Source organism: Pinus tabuliformis, chromosome 9, assembly GCF_031772625.1.
Source record: "Pinus tabuliformis cultivar Carrire ecotype Pingquan chromosome 9, CPIR1, whole genome shotgun sequence".
Lineage (NCBI taxonomy): Eukaryota > Viridiplantae > Streptophyta > Pinopsida > Pinales > Pinaceae > Pinus > Pinus tabuliformis.
In genome coordinates this window covers 1,442,265,799-1,442,289,652 of record NC_142307.1, presented here as the reverse complement: position 1 = coordinate 1,442,289,652, position 23,854 = coordinate 1,442,265,799, and the positions used below count along the sequence as shown (strand labels likewise).

Sequence of the window (23,854 nt, the reverse complement as noted above, 5' to 3'; positions counted from 1 at the left end):
TTGAATCATCTGCTTTGCATTAGCTAAATTGTGTGCATGCTCTGGAAACTTGTAATTTTTCACTTTTAGCCATCAAGCTGCAGAGCTATGCCAGTCTTGTATTTTTTTTTCAGTTATAACTTATTATACCTTAGCCATATAGTTGATTATGTGGCATGAATGATAATTGTTGACTTCATCTTTGCAGAAAGGATTCAGCACAGACACTAGAGAATGTACAGTGTGCCGAGGGTCCAATTTCTGTGGCACTGGATCATCAGGACAACCCAACACATTCACCTACAGTTAAGAACAATAAGCAAGGAAGTACTGCACCAAAATTTCCAGCTACGATAGATGACCTTGGCAATATGAAAGCAGATTTCCCAGAGGATCCCTTTGACAGTATCAGAGAAGTCAAAAGTGGAAGTGAGCTGATTGCGCCTGGAATGAACCCCGCAAGAGATTCAACTAAGCGCACCTTAATGTTCACAGAGAAGCCTTCAATTCCTGTAAAAGATAAAGCTAGCATGGCTGAGAAGATTATAGTGACAACAAAAGAAAGAGTGGATAAAAGAAAATCAATGCAGCAGTCCTCCGGCAATCATTCCATCTCTATGCAGAATAATTCCATTTCAACTGAGCAGATTTCATCACCATCGAATGGTCAAGGGATTAACAGGAAAGGCTTGGTATGTTGTTTTCTTTGATACATTTGTACTTTAAGAGCTTTATGGTGGGGTCATAATTATATCTTTGCTCTGTGAATCTGCATATAAGGTGGGTTGGGAAGGTGCTCCGGATTAGTTTTTATGTTGGTTTGAGAGTGAGAATGATAGGCGATACTTTTCTTGATGCTTTTATTGGGTGGTAATTTTGGAGTCAGAGACTCAGAGTTGATGCTTTCTTGTTCTTGACACTTGTCTCATTAGCTGTATACAGAGAACTCTGGATAGTGCCTGAAAATTGCCTGCTGTTTGAATGTTTTTGGCAACATTTTCGGTCGAAACATGCAATTTTTTTTCAAACGTTACTAAGTGACAGTGTTACTGCACAACTTTATTCTGCAGAGGGAGGCCGGCAGGTTGTGAATAGACTCCATGAAAATGTGGGTTTTCATCCATATTTTGTTCAGGGTCCACAAAACAGGAACAGTCGTAGAGATTGATGATTCACAATTGTTGGCTTAGCGAACCTATGGGTTGCGTAATCTCTACAGTTATAGTCATTAATTTGCAGGACAGGTTTCGAATGGCGCATTTGATGGCCAGAGCTGTATGGAGGCCAAAGATTGAAGTGAACAGAGAAAATTGAACCCCAACACATGACAGATCTTGAAAGGCACATTTGACAGTTGTATGGAGGCCCGAGGACGAAGCGAATAGAGAAACCAAAACCAAATCTAACCTTAGCTGTATTTGTGCCGAACCTAAATTATTTTGAGGTTCACCGAACTTCGAACCTTAAGGTTCAGTTTCGGCAAACACAGTGACTTAGGCTGCAATAGCAGCTGGTGTCCTTCTGGAATTTGGTGCAAATGGACCCTATGACCTGCTAGGCATTATGCTTTAGTGGAAAAGGTGGAACCTTGTGAGGAAACCCAAGGTATACTAACTGATAGGATGGCATTAGGATAGACTAATGTGCCTAAACCACAGAGACTCGCACTGGGCGCTTGCAGTCATGGAACTATCCAAATGCCCAACAACATTGGTGACAACCAATTGAGCTTACCCCTTGTGCCATATATATATATATATATATATATATATATATTATATTCATTGGTTTCTAATGATCGTGGTGCAACAAATTTTCCCCTACCCAATTTGACAGTTTACAAGTATTATAGCTAGTGTACAACATCCCAATTAAAATACTTTAGCCAGGGAACCATTAGTGGTGGTATCTTTTCTGCCAAAGCAGCCTGAGATCTGTACTCGATCCCAGCTATTATTGCAAGCATTTGGCACACAGCAAGCTTGACTCAAGTTAGAATGTCATTGGAGAGATTTGAACTTGGTGGGGGTGATTAAAACACCCTGTATTCACTAACCCAACAAACCATCATTGACAAAAAGTAACAATATTTAATGTATATGTCATGTGATAAGGGAAAATAGAGCTGGTAAGCAAATAGAGGATCTACTTGGTCCATGTTGACATTGACAATTGGTGGATTACAGATTAATGTGCGTCACTCAAAATTTGTGGAACAAGAATATGAAAGACAATTGTAGGAGTAGGCAGTGGAATAAATCAATGTGGAAAAAGTTGAAGTCGGGATTAATTCGGCAAAAGGGTCCAAAAGTTGAAAAACTCGTTCAAGTCGGGAGTTTTTTGAAAAAGTCAGCAAAATTGAAAAAACACAAAAATATTCATTTTTTTTTAACATCTAGAGTATCCACAACATCAAATAAATGCATTTCCACATAAACGTGTAAAGAAAGATAATATATAATATGTATATGAAGTCTAGTGCTACATCACATATCAAAATTGTAAATCAACTCCTAAATCTTGAGTCTTGTTTGAGTCTCAACTCTCAAGAGTCAAAATATCAACAAAAAATATAATAAATGTATATCATGAGTCATCTAAAAGTCATAAAGTAATCAGTGACTGAGATCCTCTTCCCCTTTTACGGGAATAGGGAATGGATTTTTCTTTTCCTCTAGAGGAAGAAGGCCCAACCCTTGGAAATACAAATGGAGTCAGTCATCCTCTAGAAGCCGATGGAAGAGGTGGCCTCTGTCCTATGCTGCTGCTGCCCATCCTAGATGGAGTCACCTCCTTCTCATCATCCTCAACCAACTCTGCCTCCTGACACTGATGTTGCTCTTCCTCCTCTACCTCTGGCTCTCCCTCCCCTGCAACTGCTACCTCCTCTAGATCCACACCTAACCAATCCGGGATCGAGTCCATGATCGACCTCTCAATCTCGACCTTCCATGCAGCGGTGGTATCAATATTGTCCAATGAGATGGCTTCCACATCAGTAGGTGTCTAAAGTTGTCTCACCCACTATCGAAGATTGTAGTAGACGTAGACCATGTCATTGAGGTGTTGGGACTCCAATCTGTATTAGGGTCATAGATTGTAAATTAGTACTTAGAAAATTTAAATATTAAAAATAATCAAATGAATTCAAAAAATTTAATTTGAATTTTTTTTACCTGTTGCACTTTTTGTTGTGTATTTTGTCAAATATACTCCAATTGCGATCACACCCAGAGGAACTACATGTTTGGCTGAGCACTTGAATGGCAAGCTTTTGGAGATTGGGTTCTCTAGCACCATAACTTGCCCACCAAGCATCTACAAGTTAAAAGAAAAATGAGAAACATAAAAAAAACATTGAAATTCTAAACTTGAAAGTTTGAAACACGCTGAAGCTTATCTGTCATTTTGGTTGTCCTATTCTTAAGAGCCATGTTAAGACCAAATGTGCCACCTCCCATCCTATATACCTCCATTTTTTTAGAAATATCTTCACGTTCTTGCTCAGATGACACCATCCTCTCAACACAAGTGAAGAATCCATCCATCTCCTCGGCATCAAATTTGAAACCACAAGGGTAAGAAAATGCGGGGTTGAGGTAGATACCTGCAACATGAATGGGGCGATGGAGGGTATTGTTCCATCGCTCATCAATCACTCTCCATATGACCTATTGTTTCTCTAACCCCTCGTCTCCCATATCTTCATAATAAGCACAAATGGCTTCTTTGGCCCTATCCATGGCTTCATACAAGTAGCCCATTGTGGGCTTGTCTCCATCAACCAACCGAAGAACCCTTACCAAAGGTTCTGAAATGGCACACACCTCCTCTACTCCTGCCCAAAAGCTCTGATCATATGAAACTATTTTGCATATGCCCTCTCCCTCTGCTTTGTGGCTAATAGATAAAGCACGCCAATCCAGTGAAAGAAACATGCTCTTCACATCCCACATAGAATTCAACAAAGATTGAAGAGATATGAAAGTAGTGGCAAATCATGTAATGGTAGGACGCACCAACTCTTTGTTTTTGGTGAATTTTCTCTTCAAGCTAAGCACAAATGCATGATTATATCTAAATTTTGTTATGCTCCTGTCTGATTCAACAATATCCCTCACAATAGGAATCTTACCTATATCCTACAACATCAAGGCAATGCAATGAGCAGCACAAGGTGTCCAAAACAAGTTAGGATACCTCTCCATAAGCAACTTGCCAGCTGCAACATAATTTGTAGCATTGTCTGTTATGACTTGGACAACATTGCTTGGGCCTACTTCCTGAATGAAGAGGTCCAACAACTCACATAATGTACGTGCATCTTTAATGTGTGCAGATGCATCAACATATTTCATAAACATTGTCCCTTTGGGACAACTAACCAAGAAGTTAAGAAGGGTCCTACCCTTCTGGTTAGTCCAACCATCTGACATGACTGTGCATCCAGTTTGTTCCCATGATGCCCTAAACTCCTCCAATATAGAAGTGCAATCAGTCTTTTCATCTTGAAGAAGAGGCCCTCTCAATTCTGCAAAGGTGGGGGCTTTGTACCCCGGGCCAACGACAACAACAACATCAAACATAGGCTGGTAGAATGGGTTTGTCTTGGCAATGTTGAAAGGAACATCACTCCATAGAAGACACTTACTAACCAACCTGTCAGCTTCTGCCTTTTCCTTTTTTTAAGTGCTGATTTGATGCTAGGTTGTGCACCAGGTGTGGTTCTAGGAACAAAAAAAGATGAGATAGATGAGGGGTTGGGACATATGAGTGAGGAAGGTGATGCTGAAGAAGCACTGCCACTCTCAATTCCCCCCACTCTTGAGGCCCCTACAAGTTGGAATTTTAGTCCTGCCTTGGTGTCTTTTCCCTCCTCTTTATCCATCAATGATTGAATGGCCCATTGGATAATTTCTAGAGTTGTATTTGGGTAAAGGTCAACATTTTGCCCTGGAATTGGCCCCAAATGGAATTTTAATCTATTGATACCTCCTGACATATGCTTGCCACACTACTTGCAAGTCAAATACATTCTATTGGTCCCCCCAGATTCGTGTATAGTATCAGGTTCATCATATTCCCACATAGTGTCCAAAAGCCTTGGCATTCTGTTTTAAACTTTGAACTTGAATTTGAACCTGAGCACAATTTTTTTGAAACAAATTAAAAATTTTCCATCACATCAAAAGCAAACACAAATGCAATAGTTGATTTTAGATTTTAAAAATTAAATACCTCTTCTCAGTCACTTGAAAACAATCAGATTCAGTAAACAAGTGTTTGAATTTTTATCATTTTATTCTTGAAAGTTGAAGTTTTGCTTCAATCTAGATTCTTAACAATGTTTACCTTTCAAAATTCTAGCTGAAAATAAGATATAAACAAACTAATAGAATTTTAGAGAAGTATAGAAAGATTTAAGAAGCTATTTGTTTAAAAAAAACTAAGAGAGAAATTAAGATACATACTTGGCAGCAACAATTTGACACTATGAATCTCTCACGTTGAGCAGTGGACAAATCTCCAATCCCCACAAAACTCACAAATATTCTCCTCTAGGGCAATGGCAAACAGCTATGAATCTCCACAACGTCGAATGGGAGAAAAAACAAAAGAAAATGATATCATTTGTGGCCTTTTCGGCCTCTTTCTCCGCGGCCTGGGAGGACGACCGACTTTTTGGGTCGACTCCCGTAAAATTGGGCATATAACGAATAAATCACGATTTTTTCGTTTCTGAAAAGTCTGCAAAAAATCAGAGGATTAAATCGTTTTGTTGAAAAAATCGCAATTTTAGGAATTAGTTGCTTCAATAGTTGAATAGCCTAGAACTAAGAATTAGTTGCTTAAAGAGAAGAAAGGTGCCACTACAACATGGGATGGATGATATTTGTCATGTGGTTAGGTAATGCAAGTGAACTAAAACAAAAAGGGGTTGATGTCCAATGTGTAATGTTAAAAAAGAAGAGTCAACCTTTTATTTCTTTTAATCAATTACTATAATTTAAAAAAACTGGCATAGATCTGCCTTAACTCTGAATCTTTTAAGTATCATGAGCTTCACTATTGTGATCTCGCCCTTTTTTTGGTCTCTCTCTGTGCTTAATAGATCTGAAGTTAAGATGTATCTACTTAGTATCTTCAAGGCGAATGCCTTTTTTATTGAATCATTACATAGCAAGTTGTTTGAAGTAGTTCCCACCATTGTTATCAGAACCGAAAAGGTCATCGAACTGAAAAACCTTTTGGATCGGGAACCGGTTGAAATAGACTGGAACCGGAAAAAAACGGTTTACCCAAAACACATAAATATTCATATTTTAAAGAAAAAACAGATATATTCATGTACATCCATATGAATCCAAACCATTTATACACAAATATGTAAAATTTCTCATTTATATAGCAAGTAATAGTGCTTATAACCAGATACTTGATATGAGATTTTGGAAAAGGATTCACGGAGCTCCGCATCAAGCATGCTGAACTAGGGTTTACAACAGGGTTTCAGAGCTGATCACCATGGAGGGGCGAGGAGGGGGAGTTCCACTCCCTCCTATAGTCATGTAGTTTCGAACTGCTTCAAGAAGCCGATGGAGACATGTATGGGGAGCATCAACACTGAGAAACAGGGAAACATTAGATCTCAGGATCAAGAACAGGAAGAGAATCACGAGGAAGGCAGAAGAGAAAAGAGAACGGGAGGAGGCAGTCAGAGAGTGAAGCAAAAGAAAATGATAGGAATCTGCAAACCTAGGTCAACCATCACACCCCGGGTTGTTTTAAGTGACCAGACGCTTTAGTCGCACAAAAGATCACATGGCAACTTCTGCAGTAATATGCAAATTTATGGGGATATTGTCAACGGAGAAGGATTTGTATGCTTGGATAAAGAACCACTGGAAACCTAAGGGAGAAATAAATCTTCACCTTGGGTCCAAGGGTTTCTTCATAGTCGTGTTCACAAAACTTAGAGGATAAAGATAGAGTATTCGAAGGAGGACCATATTTTTACGTGGCTGCAGGCCTTTATATGCGACCATGGGTGATGAATTTTGTCCCAGAACGAGAGACATTCACATCAATGCCGGTATGGATAAGACTCTACTCCCTACCTTTAGATTATTGGCTGCCAAAATCTTTAAAAGCCATAGGCAATAAACTAGGTCATTTTAAAAAAATATCAGATGTGATTCTGCGAGGGAAATACACCTCTTTTGCCTGAATATGCGTAGCAATGGACGTATCTGGAGCACTTTCGGACAAAATCATTCTAGATGTTTATGATGAAGAATGGGTGCAGGTGGTGGACTATGAACATGTCCCATTCAGATGCCGCAAATGTCATGAACACGGGCACCTCTTCAGAGATTGCCCATTGAACAAGATGGAGAACAATATTAAAACCAACACAGGTAAAGATACTGAAGGCTTTACCAAGGTGGGAGGCAGAGGGAAAGGAGGGAAAAAGAACCAAAAGAAAATCAGTGAGGAGCAACAACCAAGTTATAACAGCTTCAAAATATTAGAAGAAGAAGATGGGAACAATGGTACGAACCAGGTAATGGAGGATAGTCCTACAGAAAAGAGAAAAGATGATAACATGGAGGATTTCCTTGAAAACAATAAACAAAAGGAGGATCTGCCTAGCACTATGGAACTTGACAGGGACCATGAGATGACCCCAAGTGAGGTTGGAACAGAGGACCATGAGTTGCAGGAAATTCTTGAAAGGGAGAATCTCGATCTAGAAAAGTTCTTGGAGCAGGGAACCACCAAAGGGGTTGATTCCCTACCACAAGAGGAGTATGACAGAGTACAACAACTCTTCCTTTGGAGATCTCAAGCAAAGGGCTCTGGAGTCAAAAGAAACCATGATAGCCAGGAAAACAGAGGGGTTAAAACTATGGAGGCAACACCGAGACACGATCCCAAGAATCCAGGCAGGAAAAGAGGAAGAAAAAGACAGAATGAGCTGCTGATAAAGTGTGGGAAGCTCATGATCAACTCAGGTAAGATGAAAGATCTTACCAGTTACTCTTTTACAAACCTTTCTTAATGAAGCTCACCACATGGAATATTAGGGGACTAGGAAGTAAAAGGAAACAAAGAAATCTTAGCAATAGAATAAAAGAAGAAAAACCAGATATGATGTTTATCCAGGAAACAAAATGTTCAATAGATAAAATAAGAGAAATACACAACAAATGGCTCATCAAGTATGAATATCTAGAAGTTAACGCAAACAACATAACATGAGGAATTCTTACACTTTGGAACCCCCAGAAGTTGGGAATCCTAGATGCTTCAGCATCTAGGAACTACCTATCGATGGTAATCCAACCTTTGGGTGACAAGGAAGTCTATTTATTCACAAATGTCTATGGTCCTCTAAAACTGGAAGACAAGCTCAAGCTTGTCATCTCTCTGGAGGAGCTAAGAGAAAGATATCCTGTTATGCCCTGGATTCTGGGAGGGGACTTCAATATGATTAGATCTCTTAAGGGAAAAAAGGTGGGACCAGAACACTAGGCAGAGACTCCATAGTCTTTCAGAACTTCCTAAATGACATGAGGCTAGTGGACACGGAGACAAAAAATGGCACATTTACCTGGAATAATAAAAGGGGAGGGGCTGCTCAAGTTGCCTCTAAGCTTGATAGATTCATAATCTTTGAGGACCTCATTCTCACAGGCCTTGACTTGTCTGCTTTAATCCTCCCTTTTGGAGGCTCGGATCACTGGCCCATCCAACTGGAAGCTTTGTTTATAGGCACTCCGAGAAATAGACCTTTCAGGTTTGAGAATATTTGGCTCACCCACCCTAACCTCATCAACAATATTGAAAAATGGTGGACAAAAGACATGCCTGTTTAGGGAACTAATATGTTCTTTCTACACCAGAGATTGAAACACATCAAACTCAGGTTAAAAGATTGGAACAGAAATGAGTTTGGCAACATCTTCAAAGCCAAAAACGAAGTTGAACAGAAACTATAGGGAATTATCCAGGTCCTCATCTTAGATGGTTTCACCGAGGAAAGGAAAATACAAGCTGATTCTCTCAACAGGGATGGCAGGAAAAATGCAAGCAGGAGGAGATCTTTTGGAGACAGAAATCAAGAGTGCAATGGTTAAAAGGAGGAGAAAGAAACACAATTTTTTCACAAGTCAACCATGGAACATAGGTCTCATAACATGATTTCTAAACTTAGAGATACTCAAGGAAAACAGCTCAGCATCGACAAAGAAATAGAATCTGCTCTGGTTCAACATTTTCAAAGCATAGTAGAGGAGCCTCCCATAGACAGATCACAATTTATCAATAACTTGACAAAGCACATTCCTAGGTTGGTAAGTAGAGAAGACAATTACAATCTTAACAGGCCAGTGACTGAAGAGGAGGTCAGTGAAGTTATCGAAGAGATGCAAAATGGAAAAGCTCCAGGCCCAAATGGGTTCAATGTAGACTTCTTTAAAGCACGTTGGGAAACAATTAAACATGATATCCTCGTGGTAGTGGAGGACTCGAGGAGGAATAAAACTGTTTTGAGGGTGCTCAATGCCTCTTTCATAACTTTGATTCCAAAGCAGGAAAAAGCTATGACAACTGATAGATTTAGATCCATAGCTTTATGTAATGTGGTGTACAAAATTATATCCAAAGTAATTGCAAAAAGGCTCAAGCCCCTTCTACCAACTGTTGTGTCTGAGGAACAAACTGGATATGTGGAAGGAAGACAAATTCTAAACAACATCATCCAAGCTCACGAGGTGGTACATTCTCTCAAGAGCAATAAGCAAGCAGGTATGATCATCCAACTTGACCTAGCAAAAGCTTATGATAAGCTAAGCTGGGCTTATATCAGGGAAGTACTAAAAGCGTATGGCTTTGACCACAACTGGATAAGATGGGTAATGGCCCTTGTTACCACAGTTAGTTTTTCAATCCTGCTTAATGGCTCTCCATCCAAAACTTTTAGGCCTTCGAGAGGCCTCAGACAAGGTGATCCACTCTCCCCCTTCCTCTTTATTCTCATGATGGAAGGTTTAGGCTATGCGATCAAATCAGCCAAAGCAGAAGGAAAAATCCAGGGTCTTAAACTCACCACGAATGGGGATGCCTTGACTCACCAACAATTTGTGGATGACACTATGCTGCAGGGTACACCCATGGTCAAGGAAGCTAAAGCTTTCAAGCAAATACTGAACGACTTTGCTATGGCTGCTGGGACAGAGGTAAGTCTTACCAAGTCAAAGATTTTATTTTTTAATATTGACATTGCTATTCAGAGAAACCTCACTAGAATTCTAGGCTTTCAAAGAGATCAACTACCCTCCAAATATCTGGGTATTCCCCTAACGGACAATCCTCTGAGCAAGGCTGTTTGGGAGTCAGTCACTAATAAACTCCAGGACAAAGTCCGTAATTGGACAAGTAGGTCTTTGTATCTAGCAAGTCGTCTAGTGCTAACTAAAGCTGTCCTACAAACTGTTCCCATCTTCATGTTTTTAGCCCTTCCTGCTCCTAAAGGAGTTGTGCAATAGATCAAAAATATCCAAAGAGACTTTCTTTGGGGCAAAGGGGAAGAGAAAAAGAAATGGGCTTTAGTTGCTTGGGATAATGTCTGTAAACCTAAGACACATGGAGGTTTGGGACTGCATGACCCGGAATCCCTAAGCAAAGTTTTGGGGGCAAAACTGTGGTGGAGATGGCTAAAGGAAACAGTATCCTCGTGGGCCAAGATTTGGAAACAGAAGTATGCTAATAGTTGGCAAGAAAGGGATCTCATTCGAATGTCTGGGCTCATCAAAGGCTCCCACATTTGGAACAAAGCATGGGAGAATAGATCCATTGTACAGAAACACAGTTTCTGGGAGATTAGAGATGGAAACCTAGCTTGGTTTTGGGAGGACAACTGGCAACAAGAACCTATTCTGTTAAGAGAAGATCTAGCCTATCTCAAGAATGACATTGACAATAAGGGTATACTTAGGGTAAGTGACTTCTGGGATCAGGCTAGGAAAAAGGGAAAATGGAGAACATGGAAGGACCTGGTTTATAGTGAAGAGACCCCTCTGAAGGCCCAGGCAGAAGCTCTTGCAGTGATCTTGGAACAAAGAAATATTTTGACATCAACATTGTCAGACCAATTGAGATGGGGCAGAAACAATGAAGGCAACTTCAACCTTAAAGAAGCCAAGAGATTGACCCTAGGGCTTGACTTACCAAACCCTGATAAGGTATGGAAGGACCTATGGCAGAACCCACACTGGATGAAAATCAAAATGTTCATGTGGTTGGTGCAGCATAAGAAAATTTTGACTTGGGATAACCTTCGGAGAAGAGGTGTAGCAGGCCCATCTAGATGCCAGTTATGTGAATTACAGGAAGAAACAATGGAACACCTTCTCAATCTCTGCCCTTTCACCTCCACCTTGTGGAATTGGGTGGCTTCAATCTTCAGACAAACGGATAGGGACATTTTCAGCATCACTGGAACTTTGAAGAACTGGAGGAGAAACTTCTCTGATTATGAAATAACCAACAAAGCTTGGACTCTGGTTCCAGGCTTTCTAATTTGGGATGTCTGGAAAGAACGCAACAATAGGATTTTCAAGAACAGAATGGCCTCATCCCAGAGCATCATAGCTCAGATCATTAGATAGCTCAAAGAGACTGTAGGCATCCTTATAAAGAAACCCCCCGAAAACTAACCTCAAGACCAGGATGTTCAAATACTTTTGCATCTGGATCTTTAGGTGCCTTTCACCCAGGGCATAAGCAAGATTGTTAGTCACATAACAGCAGATAAGGACTTCTGGCAACCTCCTCCTCGTGGATTTTTGAAATTCAATATAGATGGAGCTTCTAAAGGAAACCCTGGGGTGGTTGGTTATGGTGGAGTAAGATGAGCAAGGATACATAAAAATCATCTTTCGTAGTTATTTGGGGAAAGCCACTACTAATATGGCGCAACTCATGGCCCTAGAGCAATGCCTAGAAATCTTAATTGAATCAAATTTGCATAACACCATCATCGAAGCTGACTCTGAATTAATAATCAATTCGGTCAAGAAAATATGCAATGGCACAACACCAGAAAGAGTGTCGAAACACTGGCGGTTATTGCAGGTATATCAATGCATCCAATCCCACTTGAAACACTGAGAACCCTCAATTTTGTTCATGTTCGTAGAACTGCTAACAGGCTAGCAGATCGGTTGGCGAATGAAGGGGTACTTTGTTCTAAAAGTAATAAAAGATATAACTGGATGTTGACTCCCTCAGGAAAATTGCGCGAAGACGGTCATCAACAGGCTAACATAGACTGAGAGTACTTTCAGAGCTTGAGAAATAAGCAAAGAAAAAACTAATGGAAACTGAAGAAAGAGGAACATTCAAAGGGAAGATGCAGAGGGTAAACAACGGGCAGGTTGGAGGGTTCTTGACCAAAGAGGGCCTGGATCTCTATCATCCTATGGATTTTGGGCCGACAAATATGCCTAAGTTAACTCTACATTCGGACTAGAAAAAATATAGATTGGTGGCCTATTCTTTCTTCCTGTTTGAAAGAAATGTTAAAGGGTGGGCTATTTACTGAGATCGCTGCTATCCTACGTATTTCGGGCGTAAATATGCTCGATCTTTGATTTTCAAATCGGACCCGAAATTTTATAGTGAGGGGCTTATTTATTTTTCGGATCCATAAGAGAGGTTAAAAAGGGGGGTAGTTACTGTGATCCCTTTGGTTCTCCTCCATCCTATGGATTTCGAGCGGAGAAACTGCACGACTGATAATTCCTCGTTCAGACCCGAAAAAGTTTAGAAAGGCGGCCTAAGGTCCTCTTCGGGTCCGTAAGAAGAGTTAAAGTGAGGAATAAGTGTCAACCCGAAATTAACGCGTGATCATTGGATCGAAGGGTCATCGAGATAACAAGTTAAATAATAGTCTATGGTTGGCCTTTTGTTGTAGTTTTGTGGGCCATCGGATCTGTGGGCCCGTCCTCAAAGGCATTCAGTTTTCTATTTTGATGCACGACAGTCCGACTAATAGGCTCCTCTGTAGTCTTGTTCGGGCTTTTTTTGGTTTTTGAAGTTTGTTTCGATTTTTTGACAACCCGACTGTTGTTGAATTTTCACAGAGTGGGTGCAGCTTTATAAACATTATGTATTTTACTAGTTTAATAGAAGGTCCCACTCTTACTTGAGCAAAATAGTGCTTATAACCAAAATAGCACTTAGTGCAAAATGTCGCTGAACTAAAAATGTTTCAAACATCAAGAAGGAGGCTCTAAAAGGCCTTTATAGTCCAAAATAACATGTTGGATCATAGTATTATACTACATCTACAATGCTACAAGCTACAACTATAGCAAATCAATGATCAAATCATCAATCATCATCAACATCCTCCTCCTCCTCATCCTCCTCTAAAGAATGAATAACATCCAAGTCTGCAATGGGATTACAACTTGATTCCCCTGGTCCTGAAGCTGCTACTGGTGCTTCTGATATATTTGCCTCTACATCCTGTGGAGTTGGGTCCAAGTCCAACCAAGAAAGGTCTTGATTGTCAAATGTTGTTGGTTGACTCTCCACGACCCATTTTGATGTTGGATCAAAGTCACCCAAGACAATGTTGCTTGTTTTAGGGGTTTTATTCAGCCATTGATTGCGCCTCAACTAAGGTTGTACTGAACAAAAACTATGTCATTCAACCGCTTTTGCTCCAAACGCTTCCTCTTCATAGTGTGTATATGCTCAAACACACTCCAATTCCGCTCACATCCTGAAGCACTACATGTTTGACTCAAAATTCTAATTGCAAATTTTTGCAATTCAGGGCATTCACTACCAAATTGTTGCCACCAATAGGCTGTGGAAGGAAATAAAGTATTAGCAAATAAATTTGAAAGTTGAAATCAAATGAGTAAATTATTAATATAAGAATTTGCAAATTTTAACAGTTTCTATCTGGGGGACTCTTTTCTCTATTTCTTATAGCCATAGAAATTCCAAAGGTACCAAGACTCTCACTAAAATTCAAGAGCTTGTTATGAATTTGTTCTTGAGTCTTGGAATGTGGGACCATGCGCTCAATGCATTTATACAATTCCCCCTAAAACCTCCCCATCAGCCTTAAAATTTGTAGTGTACTGTTTCCTTCAAAATTCAGAAAACAAAAACATATTCATCAAGTCAACAAAACTAAAAGCTAAAAGCAAAACTTAAAACTTATAACCTATAAGCAATGAGAATTGAAATCCAAAATTACATACCTTGGATTTAGGTAGTAGCTGGTTGTATGTAAAGGTCTATGGAGTTGTTTGTTCCATCTTTCATCAATGATTCTCCATAAAGGAATGTACTTTTGTCTTTTATCCCCATATGCTGCTATTATTTGTTCCTTGGCCTAATTCACGACCTCATAAACAAAACCCATAGCAGATTTATCACTATCCACCATCCGCAAAACTCTGGCAAGAGGCTCACTAAATAGTACAACCTCCTCTTCCTTTGACCAAAATCTTTTGTCAAATACTTGGTCAACTATTTGTTTCCCTTTTGTCTTTTTGCTCCACTGAGATGAATTCCATTCATCACATGAAAACATCTTCTTCAAGTTTTCTTTTTGTTGAACAAGGGATTGCAACGAAATGAAGTTGGTTGCAAATCGTGTGATCGCTAATCGAACAAGCTCTTTACCCCCTGTGTGCTTTCTCTTAAGGTTCAAAACCCATGAGTGGTTGTAGATGTACTTGGTTATGGATTTTGCATCTTCCACACACTTCTTTACCCACTCAATTTTGCCGATATCCTCAAGCATGAGGTCCAAACAATTTGCTGCGCATGGAGACCATCAAATGGTGGGGTGTTTTTCTTCCAACATCTTTCCTACTGCAACATGGTTAGAGGCATTATCTGTGATAACTTGTACAACACAATGTTACTTGGGAGCGGGAGCAACATTTTCAAAGCTCCCGGTTTGGGAGCGAATCCTGAAGCGTTTTTTATATAATATATATATATTTTTTATATTTTGATACATATATGTCAACAAAAACATGTAGAATAATGAATTAGATATAAAAAACAAAAAAAACATAGATTGAACCATATAACAACAATCATCTAGAAGTTATAATCTTCATCAACCACGTCCACAAGTTAATAACATAATAACATACAACATATTGAGTCTCATGATTCATCAATCTTAAAGTTTCAAGCTTTCAAAATTCAATATATAACATTTATCATCATTGATCACCAAAGTTGTACTTGTAAGCTAAGTGTAACCATTACAACAAATAATATCTAACATGAAATGAAATGTTATAAAATGAAATGAAATGAAACAACTTTCAACTTTCATGAAGCATCATATTCATAATTCATTACTAATGAGTTATAATTGCCAACTTCAAACTTAAATTGTCATATATTGTTTAAAAAAATATCATAATAAATATGAAAGAGTCAATAGTTATAAAAGCTAGTAGAATGAAGTGTAGAAACTTCAAGATAACAGAAATATATATAAAAATACTTTATTAATAAATGATGAATAGATAGATGTCTGATTACAATGGGGCTCTTGGCTTAAATACCGCCATGGACACCCTTTGGGAAAGGGCATGATCTTATGATCGTGCCCTTTCATCTAATTAAACCTAAATTAAATAATAAACCTAAAATTAACTATTTTTTACATAACATTGCCTTCCTCTCGAAAGAATGTTTTGTCCTCAAAGCATAAGTAACGACGGATGTTGTTGAAGAATGATTCGTTCTCCCAGAAGGCGTCTTCTTCGGGTAAGTCCTTCCACTTGATCAGATATTCTAAGATGATCAAGGTCGCACACTTTAAAAGGTCTTGGATTAATTTCCCAAGCTCCGTTTTTTGGTGATGTGGATATCGGTATGGCTTGATGTTGACAGGGTCTGATCTTGTCTTGACTTCTAATGTATGCTCAATTTCCCTATTAGGCGGCATCTTCATAGATAGGTCTTGAGATGATTTTTCATGCTTCCGAATCAGATCTTGTATCTTTGGTGACTCTTCTCTGGTCATATTTGTAGATAACATTTCTAATCGATGACATTGTATTACATAAGCAGGTGCTCTTCTTCGACTCAGCTTCATCATCTGAGATGATGATACAACTTGATTTTCTGGTGCTTGGAATCCGTGTAGCTTGTACTTCTGACCTCCCCATTTGAATTTTATAAATTGTACTTGATGGTTGGCGGCATAAGTACCTAAAGTTCGTAGCCATTGGATACCTAAGACTACATCTACTCCTCCTAACGGTACTGTGAAAAACGGAGACTCTAAACTGAAGTTTTGAATCTGCAATTTAACCTTATGGCATTTTCCCACCTTTTCAATCTTCTTACCGTTAGCTATCATCACTTTCATGTTTGGTAAGGGAAATGAAAATATATTGAGTCCCTTTGCCACAGTTGTATCTAAAAAATTGTGTGTGCTTCCAGAGTCGACGAGAACCACTACGCTGTTCTTCTTTATGTGTCCTTTTAACTTTAAAGTCTGAGGTTGTGATATACCTGTCATAGCTGATAATGATACTTGTGGAATACTTCCATCATCTAGTTCTGGTGAAAATTCTGGAGCGTCTTCTGTGTCTTCTACGTCATAATCTTCACTGTTTGAATCATTGGTTGCTTCACAATTATATAGGTTCTTTGGTTCTTTTCCTTTAGCACATCTATGTTTGGGGTCCCACTTCTCACCACAACGTTTACATTTACCCTCTTTTATCCTTTGCATTTCCAAATTAGATTTTTCATCTTCACGACGATGTGGTGGAACATATCTTGTATTATTTGAGTCCACATACTGGGGTATCCTTCGTCTTGCATAAGCTTTTTCCGCTGTTGACCAAAATATTGGTTCGGATTTCTTTTCGGCTGTTTTTGCTTTTCGTCTTGCTTCTTCTATAGATGTAATATCATGCATCTCAAGTTCTGCTTGTAAATGGGTTTTAAGTCCTGAGATGTATGACTGAATTAGACGAGATTCTAATAACCCAGGTACTCGTGTTACTAGGGTCTCCCATTCTTGAGTGTATTCGTCCACACTTCCTTTTTGTCGTAATTTGATGAGTTTTGAAAAGAACTCTTCTTCCTTTACACCTTGGAATCTTTTGAAGAATGCATCTTTAAATCTCTTCCAGCTAATGACGTGTGTTGTCTTTTTCCACCACATATACCAGTTATATGCTTCTCCCTCCATTTTCATGGATGCATGTCTGAGCTTTTCATCATCGTCAGTGATGTCATATATCTCAAAGTATTCTTCTGCTTTATTTATCCATGCAACATTGCTTTTTTCGTTCCCATCGAATTTAGGCATCTCGACCTTTGCCCTTCGCTGGTATGTTGCCATTGGTTGAGCGAAAAAAGGGTGTTGATTGGTAAAGTTATCCCAGAGTTGCTTGTTTGTAAGGACTGTGTTACTTGCTTCTTGGTGGGGTGTCGCTGATTTTTTTGGGGATTCAACCTTGTCATGAGAGTCTGTGGACTTAGTTGAATCCGACGAGACGTGTTCTTGATTCTCTTCACCTTCTTTCAGTAGTTGTTCGGACGTACAATTCGACCTTTTACACAGAACTTTTAGCATTGTTAAGACCTCTTTGAAGTTTACTTCTGTTTGGACATGTTGACTTTCCATTTTTATCTCTATTCGATTTGTCGTATCTTCAAGATTTTTTATTTTGTCCGCTTGCTCTCCCAGCTTGCTCTCTACTTCATTTAATCTTTTACTGACCTCGTCGTGGTTGTTATTTATCCTATGCTCTGCATCCAACAACCTTTTCTGGAAATCCGCCATTGTCATTGTCGACATTGAGCGGGTTTGCGGAGGCGTGTATTTATTTGCCAGCTAAAATATTTTTCCTTCTTCCCTCCTTTTTTTTTTTTTTTAAATAATTAAATTAATTATTATATATATATATATATATATATATATATATATATATTTTAAATTAAATTAAATTAACAACAATCATCTAGAAGTTATAATCTTCATCAACCACGTCCACAAGTTAATAACATAATAACATACAACATATTGAGTCTCATGATTCATCAATCTTAAAGTTTCAAGCTTTCAAAATTCAATATATAACATTTATCATCATTGATCACCAAAGTTGTACTTGTAAGCTAAGTGTAACCATTACAACAAATAATATCTAACATGAAATGAAATGTTATAAAATGAAATGAAATGAAACAACTTTCAACTTTCATGAAGCATCATATTCATAATTCATTACTAATGAGTTATAATTGCCAACTTCAAACTTAAATTGTCATATATTGTTTAAAAAAATATCATAATAAATATGAAAGAGTCAATAGTTATAAAAGCTAGTAGAAACTAGAAAAGAGAAGTAAATCTATTATCTATTTCTTATGCTTGGGCCTCTTGCCACCATGAGAAATGTCTAATTTTTTAGTCTTGTTGGAAAATCAGGATCTTTGTCATTAATATCACCCTCTAACATTAATATCCAGAAGTATCTTTGTCATTACCTCTGTATCTGTATAGGGATCTTTGTCATTAATATCACCCTCTAAGAATTAACATAAGATAGAAAAAGCATAGCATGTCAAGTCAAGATTTTGTTTGAGTGATGCGTACATTTTTAGGAGGGTCATGATAGAGGAGTTCGACAACCAATGTCAGTAACATCAAGGTACATAGAGGGATTGGTGCTCTTGATTAAATACGAGTTCCATACCCTAATACATGGCAAAATTCAATGGAAACATTGCAATCCCCCAATTCTGAAATCTTGAAAAATTGATAAGTCTGTTGGATTTTGAATGAAATCTAAAATTCTACTTTCTGCATATGAAATCCAATGCAGCCGAAACCACTCTCAAACATCCTGAGTCATTTCATGGTAATGTTAAAAATTTAAGAATTTAACATTACCATGAATAGCATATCAATACTAGGGCCTAGACTTGATCATTAAGCTACCCCACTCAAAAATTATTTGTTTCTTTCAAAAAAAAATTGCATTTCGAACATTACAACAAAAAAAAAATTGCAGAAAAGGCAAAACGCTCCCGAAAAGGCAGGGAGCGAAATTTTTTTTAGGGAGCGCGCTCCCGACCCGGTCTCGAGTCGCTCCAATGCAAAGCACGGATTGGGAGAGGGATCGAGGGGGGGGGAGCGCTCCCCCGCAACATAGGTACAACATTTTCAGCCCCTACTTCCATAACTATGTCATCCAAAAGACGAAATAGCAATCATGCATCTTTCACCTGATCATATGCATCAATAGATTTGAGGAACATAGTATCTTTTGGACAAGCAATTATGAAATTTAGTATGGTGCGAGATCTACCATTAGTCCATCCATCAGACATAATTGTGCTTCCTGTTTTGGTCCATGATTGCTTGAACTCTGTAAGGTACTCTTCTATTGTTTGGACCTCATTTTGTAAAAGTGCCCCCTTGATATCATGAAAGCTAGGGCCTTTGAAGCCTGCTCCACATGAAGCTATAACATCAATCATGGGTTGATAATATGTAGAATTAGTAGCATTAAAAGGTATGTCTGCATCATACCACCATCTAGCAATGCATTCATATGCAACCTCCTTCTCTATTTTCTTCCATTTAGCATCAAGGGTTGGTTGAGAACCAAGGGTGGTGCGGGGTACAAAGAAGGAGTCAATCCCTTTACGGGTTGTTGTCCTCTTCAAGTTTAAACCACTTGAACTACCCTCTCCAACTTTAGAAGGGAAACTAGAGGATTCTTCAAAACTGGGCACATATGCTTCAAAATCAGGGTCACTATACATGGCATCATCCTTTTGACTTTTGGCTATATCTTTTTTAAGTCTTTGTTTTTCCTCTTCTCTTCATTGTAGGATTCAATTAAATTTTGCATTTTTGCTTAAAGACCATTAGAGACATTTTCACAAGGTTTTACTTGCCCTCTCCAATGTGCTAGGTGTTCTTTGATTTTATGGATCCCCCACCCTTAACTTTTTTCCCACAATAGTTGCAGAGTTTTAGCCCTTGTTCATTTAAATGACAGTGAACTGAAGCTGGATCATTCTTGTTTTTGGGGGTTATGGGGAAGAATAGAAAAATATGCATAGAAAACCCTATTGTTTTTAGAATTTTATGATATATTTTTTTTAGAGAAAAATAAAACAAGAGTAGAACCAATGAAATACCTAGGGAAGATGAAAATAAACTCTTCAATCAGCTCCAAAATCTCTTTCAGAAATTTTCCAACGAAATCTCTTAAAATAACTTTGCAAATTACAATAATTTTTGAGAAAAAAATAGAAGAAACATGAAATTCTGAATTTTGCATAAAAAAACTGGGGTTTTATAATTTTAAGAGAAGAAAAAAATAGTTTTTTGAAGAAAAATAGAACATTAATGGTTGAAAAAAATACCTTGTATTTCCCTCTCAATTTGCTAAAGAAAATCAGCCCCAAACTCCTCCAAAATCAGCTCTAGAGCAGCCTCTACAAATCTGCATAAAAACACTGGGGTTTTTAATTTTTATGAGAAACAAATAGCTGAATTTGAGAGAAAAATAGAAGAAAAAAAGGGTTGCAGGGGCTCCAAAAACAACTCCAAAATCAGCTATGTAGCAGCCCCAACAAAAAAAAAAAATTCTTCTACCAATTGCAAAAACCATTGAAAAAAACCCAAAAATCTCTGGGAAAAAATAAACCTTTGAAGAAGCTCAAAAATCTTCCAATCCAACAGCTCTCCAAGGCTCCAATCAGCTCTTCAAATTTGCAAAAAATCTCCCCTAGACCAAGCCTGCAAAAAAATTTCCAAATTCTCCTCACCAAACTTAGCTCAAGAAATGCAAGAGACTCGAATGAATAGTGTGAGTAAAATAGAGGGGGTGGGGGTGTTTAAATAGGTTTAGGGGGGGCTAGATTAGGTTTAGAAATAGGAAAATTAATTAAAAAAACAAAAAAAAATGTTTAGTTTTGGTTGCCTGGCTGCATGGCAATGGGGCCCGCGGACTGGTAAAACCGGTTTGGAACCCTTTCGGTTTGGTACCAAACCGGTCATTTCTAGTTTGGAGGGTCAGTTCGGACCGGTTTTGCCTTCAAACCGGTCGGATCAGCTGGTTTTGCTGGAACCGGTTCGGTTCCAATAACTTTGGTTCCCAAAACTTTGAACGAGAAGTTTAGCTAATTCATAGGATTTGCTAAACTTCTAAGTTTGAGGTTCAAATTTTGGTGAGAACTGCAAAGAAAATTTTAAACTCATTTTGTTTTGGCCACAAGTTCATTCTAGTCAAACTATCTGTCTATAGTCTTTATTTTATGTATGTATATAGGACCACAAGGATGGATGATGCGAGCTGAAGGGAGAACATGGAAGTAGAACACCCTACAATTGGAGGTTTTAGGCAAGGCTTATCACGAGATAGGGATCAAACCCAACCCAGAGGATCTGCATGCATGTTGTTCTATTTCTAGTGTTTCTTTTGGAAAGATGTCCATCCAAAAAGAAGATGATGATTGCCAACAAATTAATAGTAATTTTGTATAACATGGACACTGTTGATAGTTTTACTTTTTTTATGCAGGCCATGCTTTATAACTTTTAGCTATAGTTATTTTATTTTTGTGAGGATCTGAAAGCTTTCGATCCATGTGAAAGGCTATCCTTTCATGCTTTTGATTGTCATATGATTGTATATTTATTCATATTAAAATATTTGTTCTTAGGATTGGATTAACGACTTTTGCTATTTAAAACTTCCATATCCCCTGTTTAATTTGCATTTGTCTGAATATTTCCTCAGGAATCACTGGAAGAAATATCAATGGGAAAGTTAGTTGAAGAAGTTAATAATTCAGTTGGAATGAAGTCAAGAGGACAAGAAACACGTGTTCCTCCATATACAGAGTCTGATGGAGGCAAACCTCAGAATTACAAGAGCAATGGTGTGCATGGGGTTAGTTTTGAACAGGATGATGTTACTCACAAAATAGTACTGCATGACAATTTCTCAAATGGACTAGGAGAACATGCGATTCCCAAGGACACTAATGTTTTAAAAGCTGCTCTTCAAGAAATCTCTAAGAAACGAGATGATCTAATGGAGGATCTGGTATGCATTTTAAGTATTGGCCTGTTTATATGTAACGTGTTCTTTTACTATATATTAGAGATTGTGCTGTTAATTTACTTGAATATCTGCTTCTAAGCTCACTTTATGTCTATAGAGGGAAAATGGTGACTTGTTACATTGGAAGATGAATGCACATTCTAGTTAAGAGTCGTTCAATATATATTTAATCTGGTAACATTTCAGGTCCAAATTTATCTCTGCACTATTTAGGTTCTCACATTCTCTCCATTTCCTGGCCATTGGGAGATCTGCACTTGCCATTCTGTGTTGCAATGAACAGCCCTGCTGGCTAAGAACATGATCCATATCTTCCTTTGTTGTTGGAGGACAATTGCTAAAATCCCATTAGTCCGGCTCAGTGTGCTTTGGGGAGCGTAGTCTAGGAAATTCATGAAAAACATGCATTTGTGATGTAAATATTCTGTGAATTTCTTATCTTCTCCTTTATTTTTGCAGATGACTTGCCAGTTACATTTTCAAGCTCGAACAAAAGAACTTATTAGGGAGATTGCAGAACATGATGCTAAAAGCAACACAATTCTCTGTGGTAAGCTTCATTAGTTCAATCTACTCATCCATATACATTTGCATAATCAGGATTCTGAACTTTGGATGAAACTAGATTCATGGTACAATATCCTCAGGTTTCTATATGTAGTTTATTCTGATAACACATGTGAATATGGCATTGCATTGCAATTTTATATAAAATACAAAACCCTGATGTTTCTTTTGGCATATCGTTTGACATGCTTGTTAAATGAGGGGAAAGAAAAACAGTGCTGTGAAATAGTCCTAATTTACCCTTGTATTCCAACCTAAGTTGCATTGAATTGAATATTGATATTGGGGTGGAGGGGAATGGTTATGGCAACTTTTTAGAAAAGCTGGATATGCTGGACATGATATGACAAGGTAATGACAAACACACACATTTATTTATATGCAAAATAACCATGAGACAACAAATTCAGATAAAGCATTCATCAGTTAGATTTAGAAGCCTAAAACTCAACATTGTAGATCATCATCACAATTATTTAGTATCATGAATTCTACCATGAAAAATAAAATCTGTACAATGTGAATCATTTAAAAATTAACACATTAATTTCGAATTGCTTGAGGTTGAATATATGAAAACATAATATCCACAAGCACGACAGCAAGTCTGGGATACAATTTATTCTCAAAGGGATCTTTCCCCATTTGTATGTAAAATAGTTCAATTGCATGTTTTTTTTTTCATGCTTCCTAGTGGTTATAACTATAGGCTATGTTTTCTTTATGGCCTGATAATTTTTAAAATCTTCTGAATCTACATGCCAAAGGCCCTCTTCCCTTCCATGCCAGTATGTCTGGGAAATATCCGTTATGTCCTTCCTCAAAGTCTTATATTTTTGGGTGCAGTTTGCCAAGCCATGTTTGGAATGCAGTTCCACACATGCTTGTACTATATAATCTGAAGTATAAATTGCTCTCTGGGTAGCATTTTCTTTCTGCTGAACTGATTGTATGGACATTGGCGTCCTTTGAGAAACTATCCTTATAATTTGCTTCAAACCACCATGAACAGTTACACTCTGCCTCAAACCACCATGAACAGTTACACTCTGCCTCTTCAAAGACATCATATTACTGGGATCAGTTTCAGTCATACTTGTAGCCTGTAGGTACTGATTGCATGGTTTAAATTCTTTAAAACC

At 38.1% G+C, this 23,854-nt stretch overlaps 1 protein-coding gene across 4 annotated transcripts in view; it reads left to right on the top strand.

Annotated features, from left to right (window-relative positions):
• Positions 1-23,854, top strand: part of LOC149153988 (uncharacterized) — a 180,696-nt gene that overhangs the window by 39,578 nt on the left and 117,264 nt on the right. For all 4 annotated transcript variants that reach the window (XM_089438697.1, XM_089438695.1, XM_089438696.1 and 1 more), the window contains exons 6-8: positions 188-671; positions 21,819-22,127; positions 22,605-22,695. In XM_089438697.1, coding sequence (XP_089294823.1) covers positions 188-671; positions 21,819-22,127; positions 22,605-22,695 — 884 coding nt within the window. The remainder of the gene's footprint in view (positions 1-187; positions 672-21,818; positions 22,128-22,604; positions 22,696-23,854) is intronic.